General features: G+C 42.2%; 1 protein-coding gene across 14 annotated transcripts in view; it reads left to right on the top strand.

Annotated features, from left to right (window-relative positions):
* KREMEN1 (kringle containing transmembrane protein 1) overlaps positions 1-15,269 on the top strand; it is a 150,653-nt gene extending 135,384 nt beyond the window's left edge. For 13 of the 14 annotated variants that reach the window (XM_073312966.2, XM_073312960.2, XM_073312968.2 and 10 more), the window contains 3 exons: positions 230-388; positions 1,453-1,537; positions 9,138-15,269. In XM_073312966.2, coding sequence (XP_073169067.2) covers positions 230-388; positions 1,453-1,537; positions 9,138-9,300 — 407 coding nt within the window. In that variant the 3' untranslated portion in view covers positions 9,301-15,269. The remainder of the gene's footprint in view (positions 1-229; positions 389-1,452; positions 1,538-9,137) is intronic. The other variant, XM_073312972.2, reaches the window with a different exon arrangement.
* Positions 15,270-16,742: the final 1,473 nt, after the last annotated feature.

The raw sequence follows: 16,742 nt of genomic DNA, 5'->3' as shown, positions 1-16,742 counted from the left end.
TTGGTCTAGGTCGAATAGAGTTCAATTAACAATTGACATTCAGAAAATCCATGTTGTTTGCATCCTAGTGACTGATAAGACTTTCCTAGCATCAGCCATTAAATAATTGTCTAAGTTCCCAGTTTAAAACAGACAGAGTCACAGTTCTTGTGTAACAAAATACAAAGTCAAAAACTATGCCCAAATAAGTAAATTAAGGTCTTGTTTGTATAACTTCTTGTATTTTCAGCTACCAAAGAAAAGTTACAGCAGGACATTACTACAGTCAATCAGAAATTTACTGAGGTGATAACTGAACAAGCAAATCTCCGCATCAATGCAGCCCAGTCTTCAAAGATACTTTATGTCATCACAACCAGTCCGAGTCATCCCCCTAGCATCATGTCTGGTAATATCCAAAGGGAATTGATGGGCAGAAACAACAGGGAAAATACACTGACATACAGATTATGAAATGACTTTCTTTTTCTTGTCATTCTCTGTGTGCTGCATTAGTGATGTATATTTAGTGTACGGTACAGTGCGTTGAACAAATAAGAGTAGGCTAGATCACTAAGAGTGACACGAAGTGGTGCTAAATGCACGTGGGGAGAACCAGAGGGTCATTAGGTGGTTTTACTCTACCTCTGTGCCACCCTGATACTTGAGACTGCTGAGGGCCTCAGAGCTTCTCTAACTTGCATTTTCAAATACAAGACTCTGCCTTGGAGCTCTTCTATCAGCCAGGTTTGCCAGAGCATGTTGCACCATATTGTCTCACCCATGACATGCTCAAGCCTGAGTGTGGAGGAAAGATCAGGAGGCACTTGGGCTGCACTAGTTTAGAACTCGTTTGTACTAAGAGAATCTTCAGCTGCTGCTTCAAGGCATCTTTGAATCCCCTTTGTGCTGCTGGAATGACAAAGGGAACTAAAGAGGGGGGTCAAGGATCTGGTGCAATGTCCAACAGCCTACAGTCTAAAGGAATGCAATGACACAGAACAGGACAGTACAACGCAGATCAAACACTGAGCAGAATCTGCAATGGGAAGAGAACAGGGCAAATACTGATGTGAGATCACCCAATCTCCTTGCAAATGGAGAATTGTTTATGTACATTCCCATAAGCTTTGTTCAGTTTATTTTTAAAATTCCCTAGGAATGTGCTTCCATCTTTTTCAAAGATGGACAATTGCACAGCTTTAAAATCTCTGTAAGGAAATAGTTCCTGGTATTTACTCTGAAGTTTGAAATTTTATAACGAACTATCTTGCACTGGCCAAGTGGGGATGGACTAATTGGAATGTAAAAGATCTCTTTCAGCTTCAGTTGCTCTAATTTAAACATCGGTTGAAATGGAAGCTTTCAATTGAGTGTTCAAGAGAAAGTGTGTTAAAACAGAAAGCACATACACTATTTTAAAACTATAAGCAAATTAATGTGCTAGAAGATATGCCTTTTTCTTTTCCACAGAGTGGACAGTATATGGCCTCACAGCTCTCTTCATCATAACTGTCTCAGCCATATTGGCAAAGATACTTCTGCATTACATAATGAAGTAAGTATAGGATTAAGTTTTCCTGAGTGTACGTGGGACATACAGATTCAGGCCCACATGTGGAATTCTTTGTGTCCTGGAGGGAACCGCTCTCACCTTTTTATACTGTGTGACTAGTTATGTTCAATAACATGGGTTATATGTTATTTTCAGTGCCTCTTCAATCACTTGCCAGATAAAGCACATCTCTACCTTTCCACTCTTTGTAGAATGAAATTTGCAATTGGAGGATCCCTTTTGTTTTTATTTTATGGACATTCATGTTACCAGGGGTGAGAGGGTTCTCATACAGACTAAAATTACAGAGGAGAAGAAATTAAACAAAGATTTTCAGCATTGTTGGGAGGAAGGCTGATTATTTTAATATTTAATGCAAAAAGTATTAATGAAATGTTAAAGAGCAGCCCATTCTGTCAGTGATGAATCAGCTAGTCTATATTCTTTCTCTCTTCTTTACGCATTCCAATTTTTCAGCAGCAGAGAGCCACAAAAGTGATTCAAAGTCTCGAAAATTTGTGTTAGCAAGAGATTTAAGATGCTCAATCTTTTTACCTAATTGACAGAGAAGGTTAAGCGGTGACTTAATTTTAGTCTACAATTACCTACACATGGAAGACATTTCTGATACTAGACTGCTCTTTAAATATAACAGAAAAAGGCAAAACAAAATCCAATAGTTGGAAGCTGAAACTAGACACATTCAGACTAGAAATAAGGTCTAATTCCATAACAGTGAGGGTAATTAACCATTAGAACAACCTATCTAGGGACATTGTGGATTCTCCATCATTTGAAGACTTTAAATAAAGATTTTATGTCTGCCAAAAGATATTAATAAATGCATACTCAGAGCCATCAATTTTAAGGCTAGCAGGGCCATTGTGAGATAATCTAATCTGAACCCTTGTATAACATAGGCCATTGAACTTCTCTGAATTAATTTGTGTATGAATTAGAGCATATCATGCTTTTAAAATTGCCAGTGAGGGAGACACCACCACAGCTGATAAATTGTTCCAATTAATTACCCTCACTGTTAAAAATGTACACCTTATTTCAGTCTGAATTTTTCTGGCTTCAACTTTCAGCCATTCATAGATTCTAAGGCCAGAAGGGACCATTATGATCATCTCATCTGACCCTAGTATAACACAGACCAGAGAACTGCTCCAAAATAATTCCTAGAGCAGATCTTTTAGAGAAAACATCCAATCTGGATTTTAAAATTGTCAGTAAGGCAGATACCACCATGATAAATTGTGTCCTTGGTAAATTGTGTCAGTTAATGATGAAGTACTCTCACTGTTAAAAATATACACCTTATTTCCATTCTGAATTTGTCAAACTTCAACTTCCAGCCATTGGATTGTGTTATACCTTTCTCTGATAGACTGAAGAGTCCATTGTTAAATATTTGTTCCCCATGTAGATACTTATACACTGTAATCAAATCACCCCTTAATCTTCTCTTTGATAAACTCAATATATTGAGATCCTTGAGTCTTTCACTATAAGGCATGTTTTCCAATCTTTTGAGCATTCTTAGGGCTCTTCTCTGAGCCCTTCTCAAGTATTTCCAACATCCTTCCTGAATGGTGGGCACCAGATCTGGACACAACCTTCGAGCAGCGGTTGCACCAGTATCAAATACAGAGGTGAAATAACCTTCCTCCTCCTATTTGAGGTTCCCAATTTATGCATCCCAGGATTGCATTATCTCTTTTGGCAACAGCATCACATTGGAGCTCATAGAATCATAGAAATGTAGGACTGGTCATCTAGTCCAATCCCCTGCACTGAGGCAGAACTAAGTATTATCTAGACATTCCCTGACAGGTGTTTGTCTAACCTGTTCTTAAAAAACCTCCAGTGATGGAGATTCCACAACCTCACTTGGTAATTTGTACTGGACAGGTAGGAAGTTTTTCCTAATGTCTAAACTAAATCTGGTGCTGCAATTTAAACGCATTACTACTTGTCTTGTCCTCAGCAGCAAAGGAGAACAATTTTCACCCTTGTCTTTATAACAACCTTTCATGTACTTGAAGACTGTAATGTCTCCCCTCAGTCTTCTCTTCTCCAGCATGAAACAAGCCCAATTTTTTTCAATCTTTCCTCGTAGGTCATGTTTTCTAGACCTTTAATCATTTTTGTTGTTCTCTTCTGGACTCTCTGTAATTTGCCCACATTTTCCTGAAGTGTGGTACACAGAATTGGACACAGTATTCCAGATGAGGCCTTATCAGTGCTGAGTAGAGTGAAATAATTACTTCTTGTGTCTCACTCTTTTTTTTTTTTTTTGCAACAGGATTATGTTGTTGACCCCATATCCTTTTCTGCAGTACTCCATCATAGGTAGTCATTATCTATTTTGTAGCTGTGCAGTTGATTATGCCCAACCAAGTATAGTACTTTGTATTTGTCCTTATTGAATTTCATCCTATTTAACTCAGACTCTTTCTCCAGTTTGTCAAGATCATTTTGAATTTTAATCCTGTCCTCCAAAGCATTTGCAATCCCTCCCAGATTAGTATCATTCACAAACTTTATAAGTATACTCTATATGCCATTATCCAAATCATTTATGAAGATATGCAGTAGAACTGGACTCAGGACTGATCCCTGTGGGACCCCACTTGATGTACCTTCTAGCTTGATTGTGAGCCAATGATAACTATTCTCTGAGCACAGTTTTCCAGCCAGTTCTGTACTCCTTATTGTAGCTCCATTTAGGATGTATTTTTCTTGTATGTTTACGAGAAGGTCATGTGAGACCGTATCAAAAGCATTACTAAAGTCAAGCTATATCACTTCCACTGCTTCCCCCTATTGACAAGACTTGTTACCCTGTCAAAGAAGGATATTAGGTTGGTTTGATATGATTTGTTCTTGACAAATCCATGTTGACTGCTACTTATTATCTTCTAAGTGCTTACAAGTTGATTTTTTTGATTCTTTTCTCCATTATCTTTCTGGTACCGAAGTTACGCTGACTGGTCTATAATTCTCTGGGTTGTTCTTATTCCCTTTTTTGTAGAAAGGTACTATATTTGTCCCTTTTCCAGCCCTCTGGTATGTCTCCCATCCTCCAAGCATTCTCAAAGATCATCACTAATGGCTCAGAGATCTCTTCAGTTAGTTCCTTAAGTATTCTAGGACATATTTCATCAGACCCTACTGATGTGAAGACATCTACCTTTTTTGAGTCATTCTTAACTTGTTCTTTTCTTATTTTAGCCTCAGATCCTCTTGCTTCCCACATATTTGTAAAATGCTCTGTAACCATTTTTTATCCCTAGTTTATTTAATCTCATTTGTACCTTGGCCTTTCTAATTTTGTTCTTACATGCTTGTGTTGATTTTTAAAATATATTCATCTTTTGTCATTTGACCTATGACTCTTTTTTGAGTCTCAGATCATTGAAGATCTCTTGGCTAAGCCAGGGTGACCTCTTACCATACTTTTTATCTTTTCTACACATTGGAATAATTTGCTCTTGTGCCCTTAATAATGTCTCTTTAAAAAACTGCCAGCTCTCCTGAACTCTTTTTTCCCTTAGACTTGCTTCCCACAGGATCTTACCTACCAATTGTCTGAGTTTGCTAAAGTCTGCCTTCAAGTCCATTGCCTTTATTCTGCTGTTTTCCCTCCTATTATTCCTTAGAATCTTGAACTCTATCATTTCATGGTCACCTTCATCCAAGCTGTCTTCCACTTTCAGGTTCTTAACTAGTTCCTCCCTGTTTGTCAGAATTAAATGCAGAATATCCTCTCCTCTAGTCTCTTTCTCTACCTTCTATAATAAAAGTTGTCTCCAATGCATTTCAAGAACTTGTTGGATAATCTGTGCCCTACTGTATTATCATCATGTTCAGCTGATTATCCACCACAATCCTCAAGTTTTTTTCAAAATCACTGAAGTCTTCCTACTGGGTAGTGGTCATTGTAGAAGAAGGAGCGCTCTTTGTTTGTGTTCTCACTAGCAACAGAGGCATGAAAACCATTAGTGCACCAGGCTGAGAACATGGTTATTATTTCTGATCACCATTCAGGATTGATGCAAAGATTTTTTTATGCCTAAAAGAAACTATTACAATCATCTAGTCTGTCCTCCTGAAGAACACAGGCCATAGAATTTTGTCCATTAATTCCTGCATCAAGTCTATAATTTATGGCTTAACTAGAATATACCTTTTAGAAAGACAGCTGGTCTTGAGCTGAAGACTTCAAAGTGAGCAAGGGTTTGCTACATACCTGGTTAATCTGCTGTGATTGTTAATTACCCTTTTGGTTAAAAATGTGCACCTTATTTCTGAGTTTTAACTTTTCTAGGTTCAAATTTCAGCCATTGGTCCTTTTTATGCTTATGTCAGCTAGATTAAAGAGGCCTCCACTGTCTGATACATTCTACATATGTAGGTAGAAATAGATTGCAATCAAGTCACCTCTTAAACTTCTCTTCAGTGAGCTAAACAGATTGATCTTAACTTTCTCACCATAACGTGTGTTTTTCCAGAGCTCAAATCAATCCTGTAGCACTTCGTTGAATCTTCTCCAATTTTTCAACATCCTTTTTCAATGTGTAGCAACCAGAACTGAACACAGAATTCCAGTTGCGGTCCTACCAAACCATGAAGCGATGTTATCCCTTCCCTACTCCCATTTGATATTCCTCTGTTTATACAGTCAAAACTCATGGTAACTTTTTTAGTCACAAGTATCATACTGAGAGTATTTTTAACTAGTCATTTATCATAACTCCAATGTTCTTTATGGACCCACCATCCCGTAAATATGTCCTACATCTTTTGTTCCTAGATATATAGAATCATAGAATCATAGAATATCAGGGTTGGAAGGGACCCCAGAAGGTCATCTAGTCCAACCCCCTGCTCGAAGCAGGACCAATTCCCAGTTAAATCATCCCAGCCAGGGCTTTGTCAAGCCTGACCTTAAAAACCTCTAAGGAAGGAGATTCTACCACCTCCCTAGGTAACGCATTCCAGTGTTTCACCACCCTCTTAGTGAAAAAGTTTTTCCTAATATCCAATCTAAACCTCCCCCACTGCAACTTGAGACCATTACTCCTCGTTCTGTCATCTGCTACCATTGAGAACAGTCTAGAGCCATCCTCTTTGGAACCCTCTTTCAGGTAGTTGAAAGCAGCTATCAAATCCCCCCTCATTCTTCTCTTCTGCAGGCTAAACAATCCCAGCTCCCTCAGCCTCTCCTCATAACTCATGTGTTCCAGTCCCCTAATCATTTTTGTTGCCCTTCGCTGGACTCTCTCCAATTTATCCACATCCTTCTTGAAGTGTGGGGCCCAAAACTGGACACAGTACTCCAGATGAGGCCTCACCAATGTCGAATAGAGGGGAACGATCACGTCCCTCGATCTGCTCGCTATGCCCCTACTTTTACATCCCAAAATGCCATTGGCCTTCTTGGCAACAAGGGCACACTGCTGACTCATATCCAGCTTCTCGTCCACTGTAACCCCTAGGTCCTTTTCTGCAGAACTGCTGCCTAGCCATTCGGTCCCTAGTCTGTAGCTGTGCATTGGGTTCTTCCGTCCTAAGTGCAGGACCCTGCACTTATCCTTATTGAACCTCATCAGATTCCTTTTGGCCCAATCTTCCAATTGGTCTAGGTCCTTCTGTATCCTATCCCTCCCCTCCAGCGTATCTACCAGTCCTCCCAGTTTAGTATCATCCGCAAATTTGCTGAGAGTGCAATCCACACCATCCTCCAGATCATTTATGAAGATATTGAATAAAACCGGCCCCAGGACCGACCCTTGGGGCACTCCACTTGATACCGGCTGCCAACTAGACATGGAGCCATTGATCACTACCCGTTGAGCCCGACAATTTAGCCAGCTTTCTACCCACCTTATAGTGCATTCATCCAGCCCATACTTCCTTAACTTGCTGACAAGAATACTATGGGAGACCGTGTCAAAAGCTTTGCTAAAGTCAAGAAACAATACATCCACTGCTTTCCCTTCATCCACAGAACCAGTAATCTCATCATAAAAGGCGATTAGATTAGTCAGGCATGACCTTCCCTTGGTGAATCCATGCTGGCTGTTCCTGATCACTTTCCTCTCATGCAAGTGCTTCAGGATTGATTCTTTGAGGACCTGCTCCATGATTTTTCCAGGGACTGAGGTGAGGCTGACTGGCCTGTAGTTCCCAGGATCTTCCTTCTTCCCTTTTTTAAAGATTGGCACTACATTAGCCTTTTTCCAGTCATCCGGGACTTCCCCGGTTCGCCACGAGTTTTCAAAGATAATGGCCAGTGGCTCTGCAATCACAGCCGCCAATTCCTTCAGCACTCTCGGATGCAACTCGTCCGGCCCCATGGACTTGTGCACGTCCAGCTTTTCTAAATATGACCTTGTATTTGGCTGTATTAAAATAGGAAAGTCCTATGTGTCTCAGAAGCAACATGAAAATTTTTCAATTGCAGTTTGCTTTATGTGCTCTCATCATCACTTTGCAAAAGCAACACCTGTCCTTATGCCAATGAGGCACAATTGTTTTAATTTACCTTTTGTTAGGGTTCACTACCACTTGCAGCTAGTACAAAAAACAGATTGGAGCACCGAGGATCACAAGGTACTACCCTTTTTACATTATCTGCCTGTACAGTGGCAGACTGATGTTTTAAGTTTGCATGGTTAGCCTTTAATATGTGACTTCCTACCTGAGCCTCATCCTGAGGTATTAGCACTCTGACACCTTATTGATAGGCGTTCTACTTTTGCACATGGATCACTGGATGACTACACTTTGGCTGTGGCAGCTCATGGCATGTAGAATTTATTCTACAGTCCAGAAAGGATCTGTAAACACATGTTTTTTAAGAGGCATTTTCGTTACTAACATTGATTAGCTCCTGAACAGAACCCTCTCCCCATTTTTAAATACTCCCAAAATAGCTAGTCTTTTAGCAATTTTATAGTGTTGTTTTAATGGTGCTTTAATTATACTTCAGATTGTTGTTTAGTAATAATGCAGCATGGTCAAGTGGACAAAGCATTGGCTTAGGACTCAGAAGATCTGGGTTCTTTTCCCAGCTCTGCCAATGACTTGCTGTGACCTTTTCAAAAAGAAAAGGAGTACTTGTGGCACCTTAGAGACTAACCAATTTATTTGAGCATGAGCTTTCGTGAGCTACAGCTCACTTCATCGGAAGCTCATGACATCATGACACTTCATCACATCACGAAAGCTCATGCTCAAATAAATTGGTTAGTCTCTAAGGTGCCACAAGTACTCCTTTTCTTTTTGCGAATACAGACTAACACGGCTGTTACTCTGAAACCTGTGACCTTTTCATATCACTTCTTTGTGCCTTCTGTTTCGCCTCTCATCCTGTTCTGTCTAGTTTATTTAGATTGTAAACCATATGGGGCAGGGATGGTTTCTTACTATGTGGTGTAGAGTGCCTAGCATAATGCTGCCCCAGTCTTATCTGGGGCCTGCAGACATACTGTAATACAAATAATATAATAGTGGTAATAAAATAAATAGCAGCTCGCCAAACAATTTAGCATGTTATTAAAACTATAATTGTAAAATAACTGTTTCTTAGATCTCATCAGGCACCTTCTTCAGCTGAGATAGGGGATTCTCACCAAGCAACTACTGCAGGAGAGATCTGGAGTATTTTTTACAAGCCATCCACCTCCATCTCCATCTTCAAGAAAAAATTTAAGAGCCAACAAGATGATTGCAACCTCCTTGTGGGACACTAAAGTGACAGTCACGCCATGAGACACATTATTCTCCTGCAGTTCAAAGTGTATTGGGGATAATCTTTTTCCTCTTTCTCCTTGTTTTCCAAAGGATCTGGACAGACCATTTCTGGAGTTCCATGGTGCACACCAGACATGGGAAAACCAGCTGCTATAACCATTTTGAAGTATCTGGAGCTTGTCAGCTCTCTCATCCTTCTAAATATGGTCTTAAACCACTTCGCTTAAAATAAAAACAGAATCTCTAAAACAGTAGGTGTCCTGCACACCCACAAAATGAGATGAATGTGAGAACCCTGTGGAGATCGGGACTTTGGGTCTGCTTTGACTGCTGTAATAGTTTAGGTCATTTTAAGCACAAATATAAATGACACCATCTTTTCAGCTGCTGCAGCAACACGTGTTGAGTTGCCTCTGCTGTAGATGTTTCTAGCTGGCAATGTACAAAGGTGAGGGAGTCACAGACTTTGAGAAGGTATCTGCCTCATAGCCAATGTTCTGCTATTTTTGGATGGCCTCTTTTCAGAAGTACAAATATAGAGAACCAATCAGATCTTAAAGGTAAAATTGGGAGAAAAATGCTCAACAAAGCCTGAGCTACAAACAAATTAAATAGGTGGTGCTCATTGGTTCAGAGTCGACATGGGATGCTTAGAGTTTAAAGTTTGTGTGTCCGAGCCACAATGCCTACTAAGTGTTTTCTAAGAGGTCACTTGTAGTAGCAAGAGACATGTCATGACAAACCTATACCATTCTTATGCCCTGCATCGAGTCCGGATGTGAACATAGGGCTGCCTACCAAAGCAATGACCTTTTCAGTCAAACTGTTAAGCCAGCGAGCTTCAGATGGTAAGGCTGACAATCAAGATTCCCTACAACAAAAGTTAAAGATATCACTGACAGAAGCAAAAGGTGGGGATGACACAATGGAGCTGTAATAGTTGGTAAATGACTGCATGGCATTATCAGTATCAATTGACAAGAAGGTTGGAAGGAACAGGAACAGCCAGGGATATAAGCATAGTCAATCACACCGCCAAAAGCCACTAATAAGGGGCAGCAAAGTGTGCAAGTGTGTCTCAGAAGTCCTGAACATGAACTATCTTGGCCTCTCCTGTAGGGGAGACAATTGCCAAAAATCTAATATGGCAGCGACACAGACATAGCGAATGCTAGTATAAGCACGTCTTTGATACATGCTTACCAAGGGAGGTGGTGGAATCTCCTTCCCTAGAAGTTTTTAAGGTCAGGCTTGACAAAGCCCTGGCTGGGATGAGTTCGTCAGGGATCGGTCCTGCTTTGAGCAGGGGGTTGGACTAGATGACCTCCTGAGGTCCCTTCCAACCCTGATAGTCTATGATTCTATGATTCACACACACACGTGTGCATGCACACACACACACGCTTAGAAAGCTGTGAATTTAGGAGAGCCCTGTAATCCCTGGGATGTTCATACACGTGTCTAGAACCCTAATCCCAGGGTACCATGGTGGGGACATGTTTGTGGGTGAGAGATGTGTAACCATGAAATGCTCCCAGGCAGCGGTTTGGGGGCCGGGGGTGGGGGTGGCATGTGTATGTGTGAGTGAGAGAGGTGACCAAGTAGAAATGTATGTGACAGAGAGACAAACCTGCTGTCCTCATGATGCCTGAATGTGTGTGTCCATCTGTAACCTCTGGGACATTTGCACTGCAACATGAGGGTTGGTAGGGTGTGTTTAACCTGGAGTGTTCTGTAGGTTTACGCATTATAAATGCTTCAGCAACTCGTATGCCATTTAAAAAGGAAGTTGCTGCAATGAGAGCGGCTGAAACAAGCAGCAATAATTTCCACAGCTCAGGGCCTGAGCCTCCCCCACATTCCCATGCTAGTGTCTGGACAGCAGGCTTCACTTCCCTGCACAAGGGACGCTTTGATGCTTCCAGCCTTTGCACCTGTTTCTATTGTGACCTCAACATCATATTTCAAGTGCACAACATACTTCCCAGCAATCATGAGGCCAGGATTAGGATAGTGGCAGCCAATCCTTACCCCAAGGCTAAATCAAGCTGCCTTGCTGTGCATTCCAGACTACAGGACTACACAAGGAAGTGGTGGGACAGCTGGATTTTGTCTCCATTCAGAGGTGACAGCGTATAAATGTGAGTAATCAAAGCGAAGAAAAGCTCCAGTTAGGCAACAGAATGAGGAAGAGAAACACTGGAGACAAACACCAACACCTCAGGAAGTCTACACAAACAAAGCAAAATTGAGGCCAAGACAAGTGACAGCTGCTGCTTTCGGTTAAAGGTGGTTTTGAATGTTCTTGCCAACAATATCAAGGCCAAGAGTGTTCTCACTCCAATCTTTTTGATCCAGGAGAGGGGATTACACAAGTCCAGCTGTCTTCATACCCTGCAGTGTTGGAGAAAGTATCTTGTTCCGGAAGTCTTTGGACCTGTATCAACATATGCTCACCCTCCACCCCAGGCTGCCATAGAAACCATGTTCTAAGCTCAGAACCAGGTGACTGACAAAGACATGGCCAAGAATAATCTTCAGGATAGTTACAGAAGGGACACTGGGTTTCTCACTAGAACAGCCGGTATGATACTTTCATACGAACAAGAGCTTAAAACCAGCCTGTGTCCTCTTAATAATAAGGCTCTTTTGTGGAATCATTAGTTACATGGTTTCCTACACTATGGAAAGTCTGAACATGGCAGGGCAGAGCCTCAACAAGTGTGTTACCATAGCTCTATTGACTACAGTGACTCTATGAAAATTTACAGGAGCTGAAAGAGGGGGCTTATTTCACTAAGAGTTCTGCGCTGGCCAGCCTTGCCTTGGGTAATTAATTTTGATCTTCTGCTTCCAAACAGAGCAATGTGGACCTAAGGACTTTAGTATATGGTGGAAACAAGCCTTTCCCCATTTGTGCATTCCCAAAAATATTTTCAAACTGCTGCATCATTGTATGGGCCAGAATGTATGAGTAGACTCATGCAGCAACAAATGCAAAGCCAAGAAAGAGTGTTTTTCCCTGTGAGTATCATACTGCAAGCCAAATAATATGACACGTCTCCTACTACCTTGAGGTACCAATACACTTACAAGGAGGGAAAAAAAACAACTCAAAATATCCCCAAAAGAAACTGTGACTCACAACGGTGAAGGCTGTTGAACAAACAGCTGCTCAAACTGAAACAGAATTCAGTGAGGCCCTTTTAAATGAATCTCCAGTTAGAAGAAAAGAATAATTGCTCCAAGCTTCACAAAAATAAAATATCATAAAAATTGACATGTTCACAGATGGTCCCTTAAAAAGAATTTTTATCTGCATCTACTGACTGCTGCAAAAAGGCAGCCTGCAGAGAGAGATGGTGAACGGGGATGGCAAGAGATCACCTAATCAAACCAGAAGGTACTGTAATTAGGAAAAAAAGCTGAAGTCCCAGACAGGCTGATGCTCTCAGGCTTATATTAGAGGGATGGGGAAAAGAAAGGATCAGTTGTGCCACTCAGGGCTTCCAAGTGAATGTTTGGGTTTTTCTTCTTTTTTTAAAATTAATGAAGCTACTGAGCATTTGTTCAGATCTCCAGGGACTGGGCGTGTGGGAGAATAGGACTATAGACCTGCAGAAAGCCAGAAAAATGGTGTGCACTTAAACCTGAAGTCCCAGCCCTAGCTCTTCTACACTGGCTGTTAGTTTAGGTGCCCACTTATGGGGACTGCTGTCTTGGCATACTTTATGCCCTTGATGTAATCATCTGAGGAACAGAGACAATATGCTGGAGAGCCCTGCAACATCAGCCAAAAAGGAAAACTTAAACTGGAAGGTAAGGGGATTTCAGAAATATGGTTTTGCCAATTTCATCTACTTCACCGACCTGGCAAAGCCAAACTGGTTTCTGTCTCTGATCTGATGCTGTTGGGCATGCACAGCACTTTGTATCAGTGTTTTTGCCATGGGTAGGAAGGTTCCTCTTGAACAGATTCACAGCAAAACAATGGAGTTTCTCCTCATCCCTAATTCCAGCCAAGATAATTTGTTTCCTATCACATCTTAGTATAGAACAATACTGGAGAGTAAAGAAGTAGAAGGTAAAGCTAGTGACCCAGATGTTACAGGTGTAAGTAGGTCATGCAGAAGCTCCATTTTCTTGTTTTAGCAAATACTCTTGAGCAGTTAAAAATACTGATCTATGATAATCAATATTTCCTTCCACATGGAAAGTGCTTCAGAGGCAAGCTTTTTCTTTTCTTTTATTCTGAACAAGTGTACCAATTTCAAGTGGTTTTTTTAAACCTTGGTTTACATATTTTTCTCCCCCCATCAGTCTAGTATGCTTCGTATACTCCCCCCCTCACCACCACTTCCCTAAGGTTCCTGTCCTGATTTTCAAAGCACTGCATAAAGTTGCTCTCAGCAATTTGACAGACCATCTCTCTCTCTCTTTTTCTCCATAACCATGACTTCCCAAGCACAGAAGGGAAGGCTATGACAGTGGCACAAGTGGTAGTGAGCCAAAGACAGGAAGAGCCAGTGAAGATGACTGCCTGTGGATGCTGTGAGATATGCGTTTTTCTGGAGTGGGTACCTGAAAAGTGCTTTGTTTGTATGTAGTGCTGCCAGATAGAACTGATGGCAGAGAAGATCTGCAGTTTGGAGCAGCAGCTTGAAGCTGTGGTTGAATTCAGAAGGGGGAAGAACTGTGAGGGTTGCTCGCTGGATGAAGCAAATGGGCTGTGGAAGCATGTGACTGAGCACAAGGCAGAGGAAAAGCCTGGCTACTGCAAGAGAACTAGAACTGAGGAACAGGTTCAGTGACTTGGGAAGTGATGGGGAGAGGCAAGTAGTTAAAGGAGATGGGCAGAGATGAGTGGCTAATCGTACAAGAAGAGGGGAAGAGCCAACGTAAATAGCCAGAGTTGGGAGCCCCAAGGGGATAGAGGCTGACTCACAGAAGATTGCAAGTGAGACCAGAAGACTTGCAGCCACAAAGAATGGAAGGGTGAAGGCCTGTGATTTGCACCAGCACCAGGAAGAGGAAGATTAGTGGGGCCTCCCTACGAAGAAGAACCAATCTGTCTCCAGAGTGGATCTGAAGAACAGATGGATATCTTGTCTGTGAGGAGCTGAGATACAAGGTATGGGAAAAAATCCATGATTGTCCTGCACGTGGGAACAAATTATACTATTCAATTCTTGCTGGACACATCAAAGACGACTAAGCCAGGCTGGGGAAGATGCTTAAAGAAAGGCCACTCAGGTGTCTCCAGAGAAGGAGGGCAAAGGCCAGGCATAATGATTATCAGGTGGCTCCTGAAATGGCACTAGAAGGAGGGCATTGGGCTGTCTGACCATTGAGAGCCATTCATGGGCAGAGGCCTGTCCTCATAGGATGAACTTCACCTGAGTAGGGTGGGTGATTGACTTCTGGGATGGAGGCTGGCACAACTTATTAAAAGAGCTTGAACCTAGGACTCTGGGGGAGACGGTTGGGAGATGCTCATGTAACCACCATGCTTGATTCTAATATTGAGCAGGACTAAAATCAAGTAAAAGTGGACACAGCAGTAGAGAAAGCAACAACAGAGGACAGGAGAATGGACAATAAGCAGAAAGACAGTGCCCATAAAATGACAGTAACAGTCAGGTAGGTACTATTGTCAGTAAAATGCCTGTGCCTAATAGAGCAAGGAAGCTGGGTGATGTCAAGCAGAAACAACTAAAAAGTCTGCACACTCATTATTCCTGGGGGAATTCTGCACCACTCTGTGAATGCATAATTAATGAGTGATGCATATTTTTAATTTTTTGCACAGAAAAAACTTCTGCTGAAAAGTTGCTTCAGTTCCTCTTTTTGCCCACCAGAGGGCGCAGTGGCAATAGAACACAGCAGCAGCTCCCAGCAGAAAATAACTTCTGCAGTTCTACCTTTTTCCCCAGGAGAGGGCTGTCTGGCACACAACAGCAGCTCCTGACCAGCAAGGGAAAAGAAAGAGCCTACCTTCTCCACAGTGCCTGTTGGGCCAGGTCAGGCGACAGGGACTATGGGGAGACAGCCAACATGGGAGTACTGTGGGAGTCAGACAGGGCTCATAAAGGCTAGTGGGGGAGGACAGACTGGGGCAGGGGATGCATGGGAGTGGAGGTTCATGGCCACAGGGGGGAGGGAGGTGCAGGGCCAGATGGTGATGTGGGAGGGGGATGCAGAGCCACATAGGGATGGGTGAGTGGCTGAGTGGGGCCACAGAGACTCATGGGGACAGGGGGAGGGATGCAGGGCCACATAGGGAAGGGAGATGGCTGAGTGAGGGCACAGAGACACAGGGGGAAAGGGTGCAGGGCCACATGGCGAGTGGGTGTCTGAATGGAGATGGAGGGACACATGTGGACAGGGCGTGCAAGAACACATGGGGAGTGGGTGTCTGAATTAGGGGTGGAGGGACACATGTGCCTGCCTGAATGGTAGAGGCTAGGGGGTCAGCCAAGGTCTGCATGGAGGAAGCTCCCTAATAGTCCCTCCCCCCAAAACCTGTTCCATATTTTTCCCACCCATACACCACAAACCTCCAAGTTCACACCCAGGTGCCTTCCCAGCAATTATTTCTCTCTCCCTCAGCTCCTCCGTTACTCCTGACTCCCCCTCCCCTCACAGCCTTTGCACTGCTTCTGGAGCGTGTGGAAAATATGGTTCTGTATTGTAGTTTAAATGAATTATTACTCAGAGTTCTGTATTAATATGCCTCGTAAGGAATCTATTGATCAAAAAACATTTTCTGAATCTTTTCTGTTGTCTGTATTGTTACAGACATACTTGCTGACAAGTATTTTGAAATAAATAATGTAATCAAAATAAAACCAAAATAATTGAAACTGGTGTGATTATATTATGTTATTTTGACAACTAAAATATGTAGAGTTTTGCAGACTTTGAAAATATTGTATGCAGAATTTTTTATTTTTTGGCACAGAATTCCCCCAAAAGTAACTAATTCAAGAAGCCTGGGTAACAAAATGGAGCACTAGAACTACTGTGCAGGACATGAAACCTAATATTAAAGGTGCAGGACATGAAACCTAATATTAAAGGGATGACAGAAACATGGTGGACATGACTGGCGTACAAGTAGTGGCGGCTATGTGCTGTGCAGGAAAGACCTAAATAAAGGTAAAGGTGGTGGAGTAGCATTTACTCCTGAGGGGATTCTGCACCAAAATATAAATATTATGCATACAGTATTTTAAAATTGTGCTAATTATTTGTCAATTAATAAATGTGGAGGTTCCAGCATGGCAGTGGGGCACACAAGCCACTGACTGCACAGGGCTGAGTGTGGGGGGGAGCCAGGTGTAGGGTGAGAGGGTTCTGTGTGGGGCAAGCTGGGTGCAGGTGGCTCAGTGGGGGTGGCCAGGTGTGGGGGGTATCTGGATGCATAGGGGTTTGTTGGGGG

Source organism: Lepidochelys kempii, chromosome 15 (genome assembly GCF_965140285.1).
Source record: "Lepidochelys kempii isolate rLepKem1 chromosome 15, rLepKem1.hap1, whole genome shotgun sequence".
NCBI lineage: Eukaryota > Metazoa > Chordata > Testudines > Cheloniidae > Lepidochelys > Lepidochelys kempii.
The sequence above is the reverse complement of the archived record's forward strand: the minus strand, read 5'-3'. Positions and strand labels throughout refer to the sequence as shown.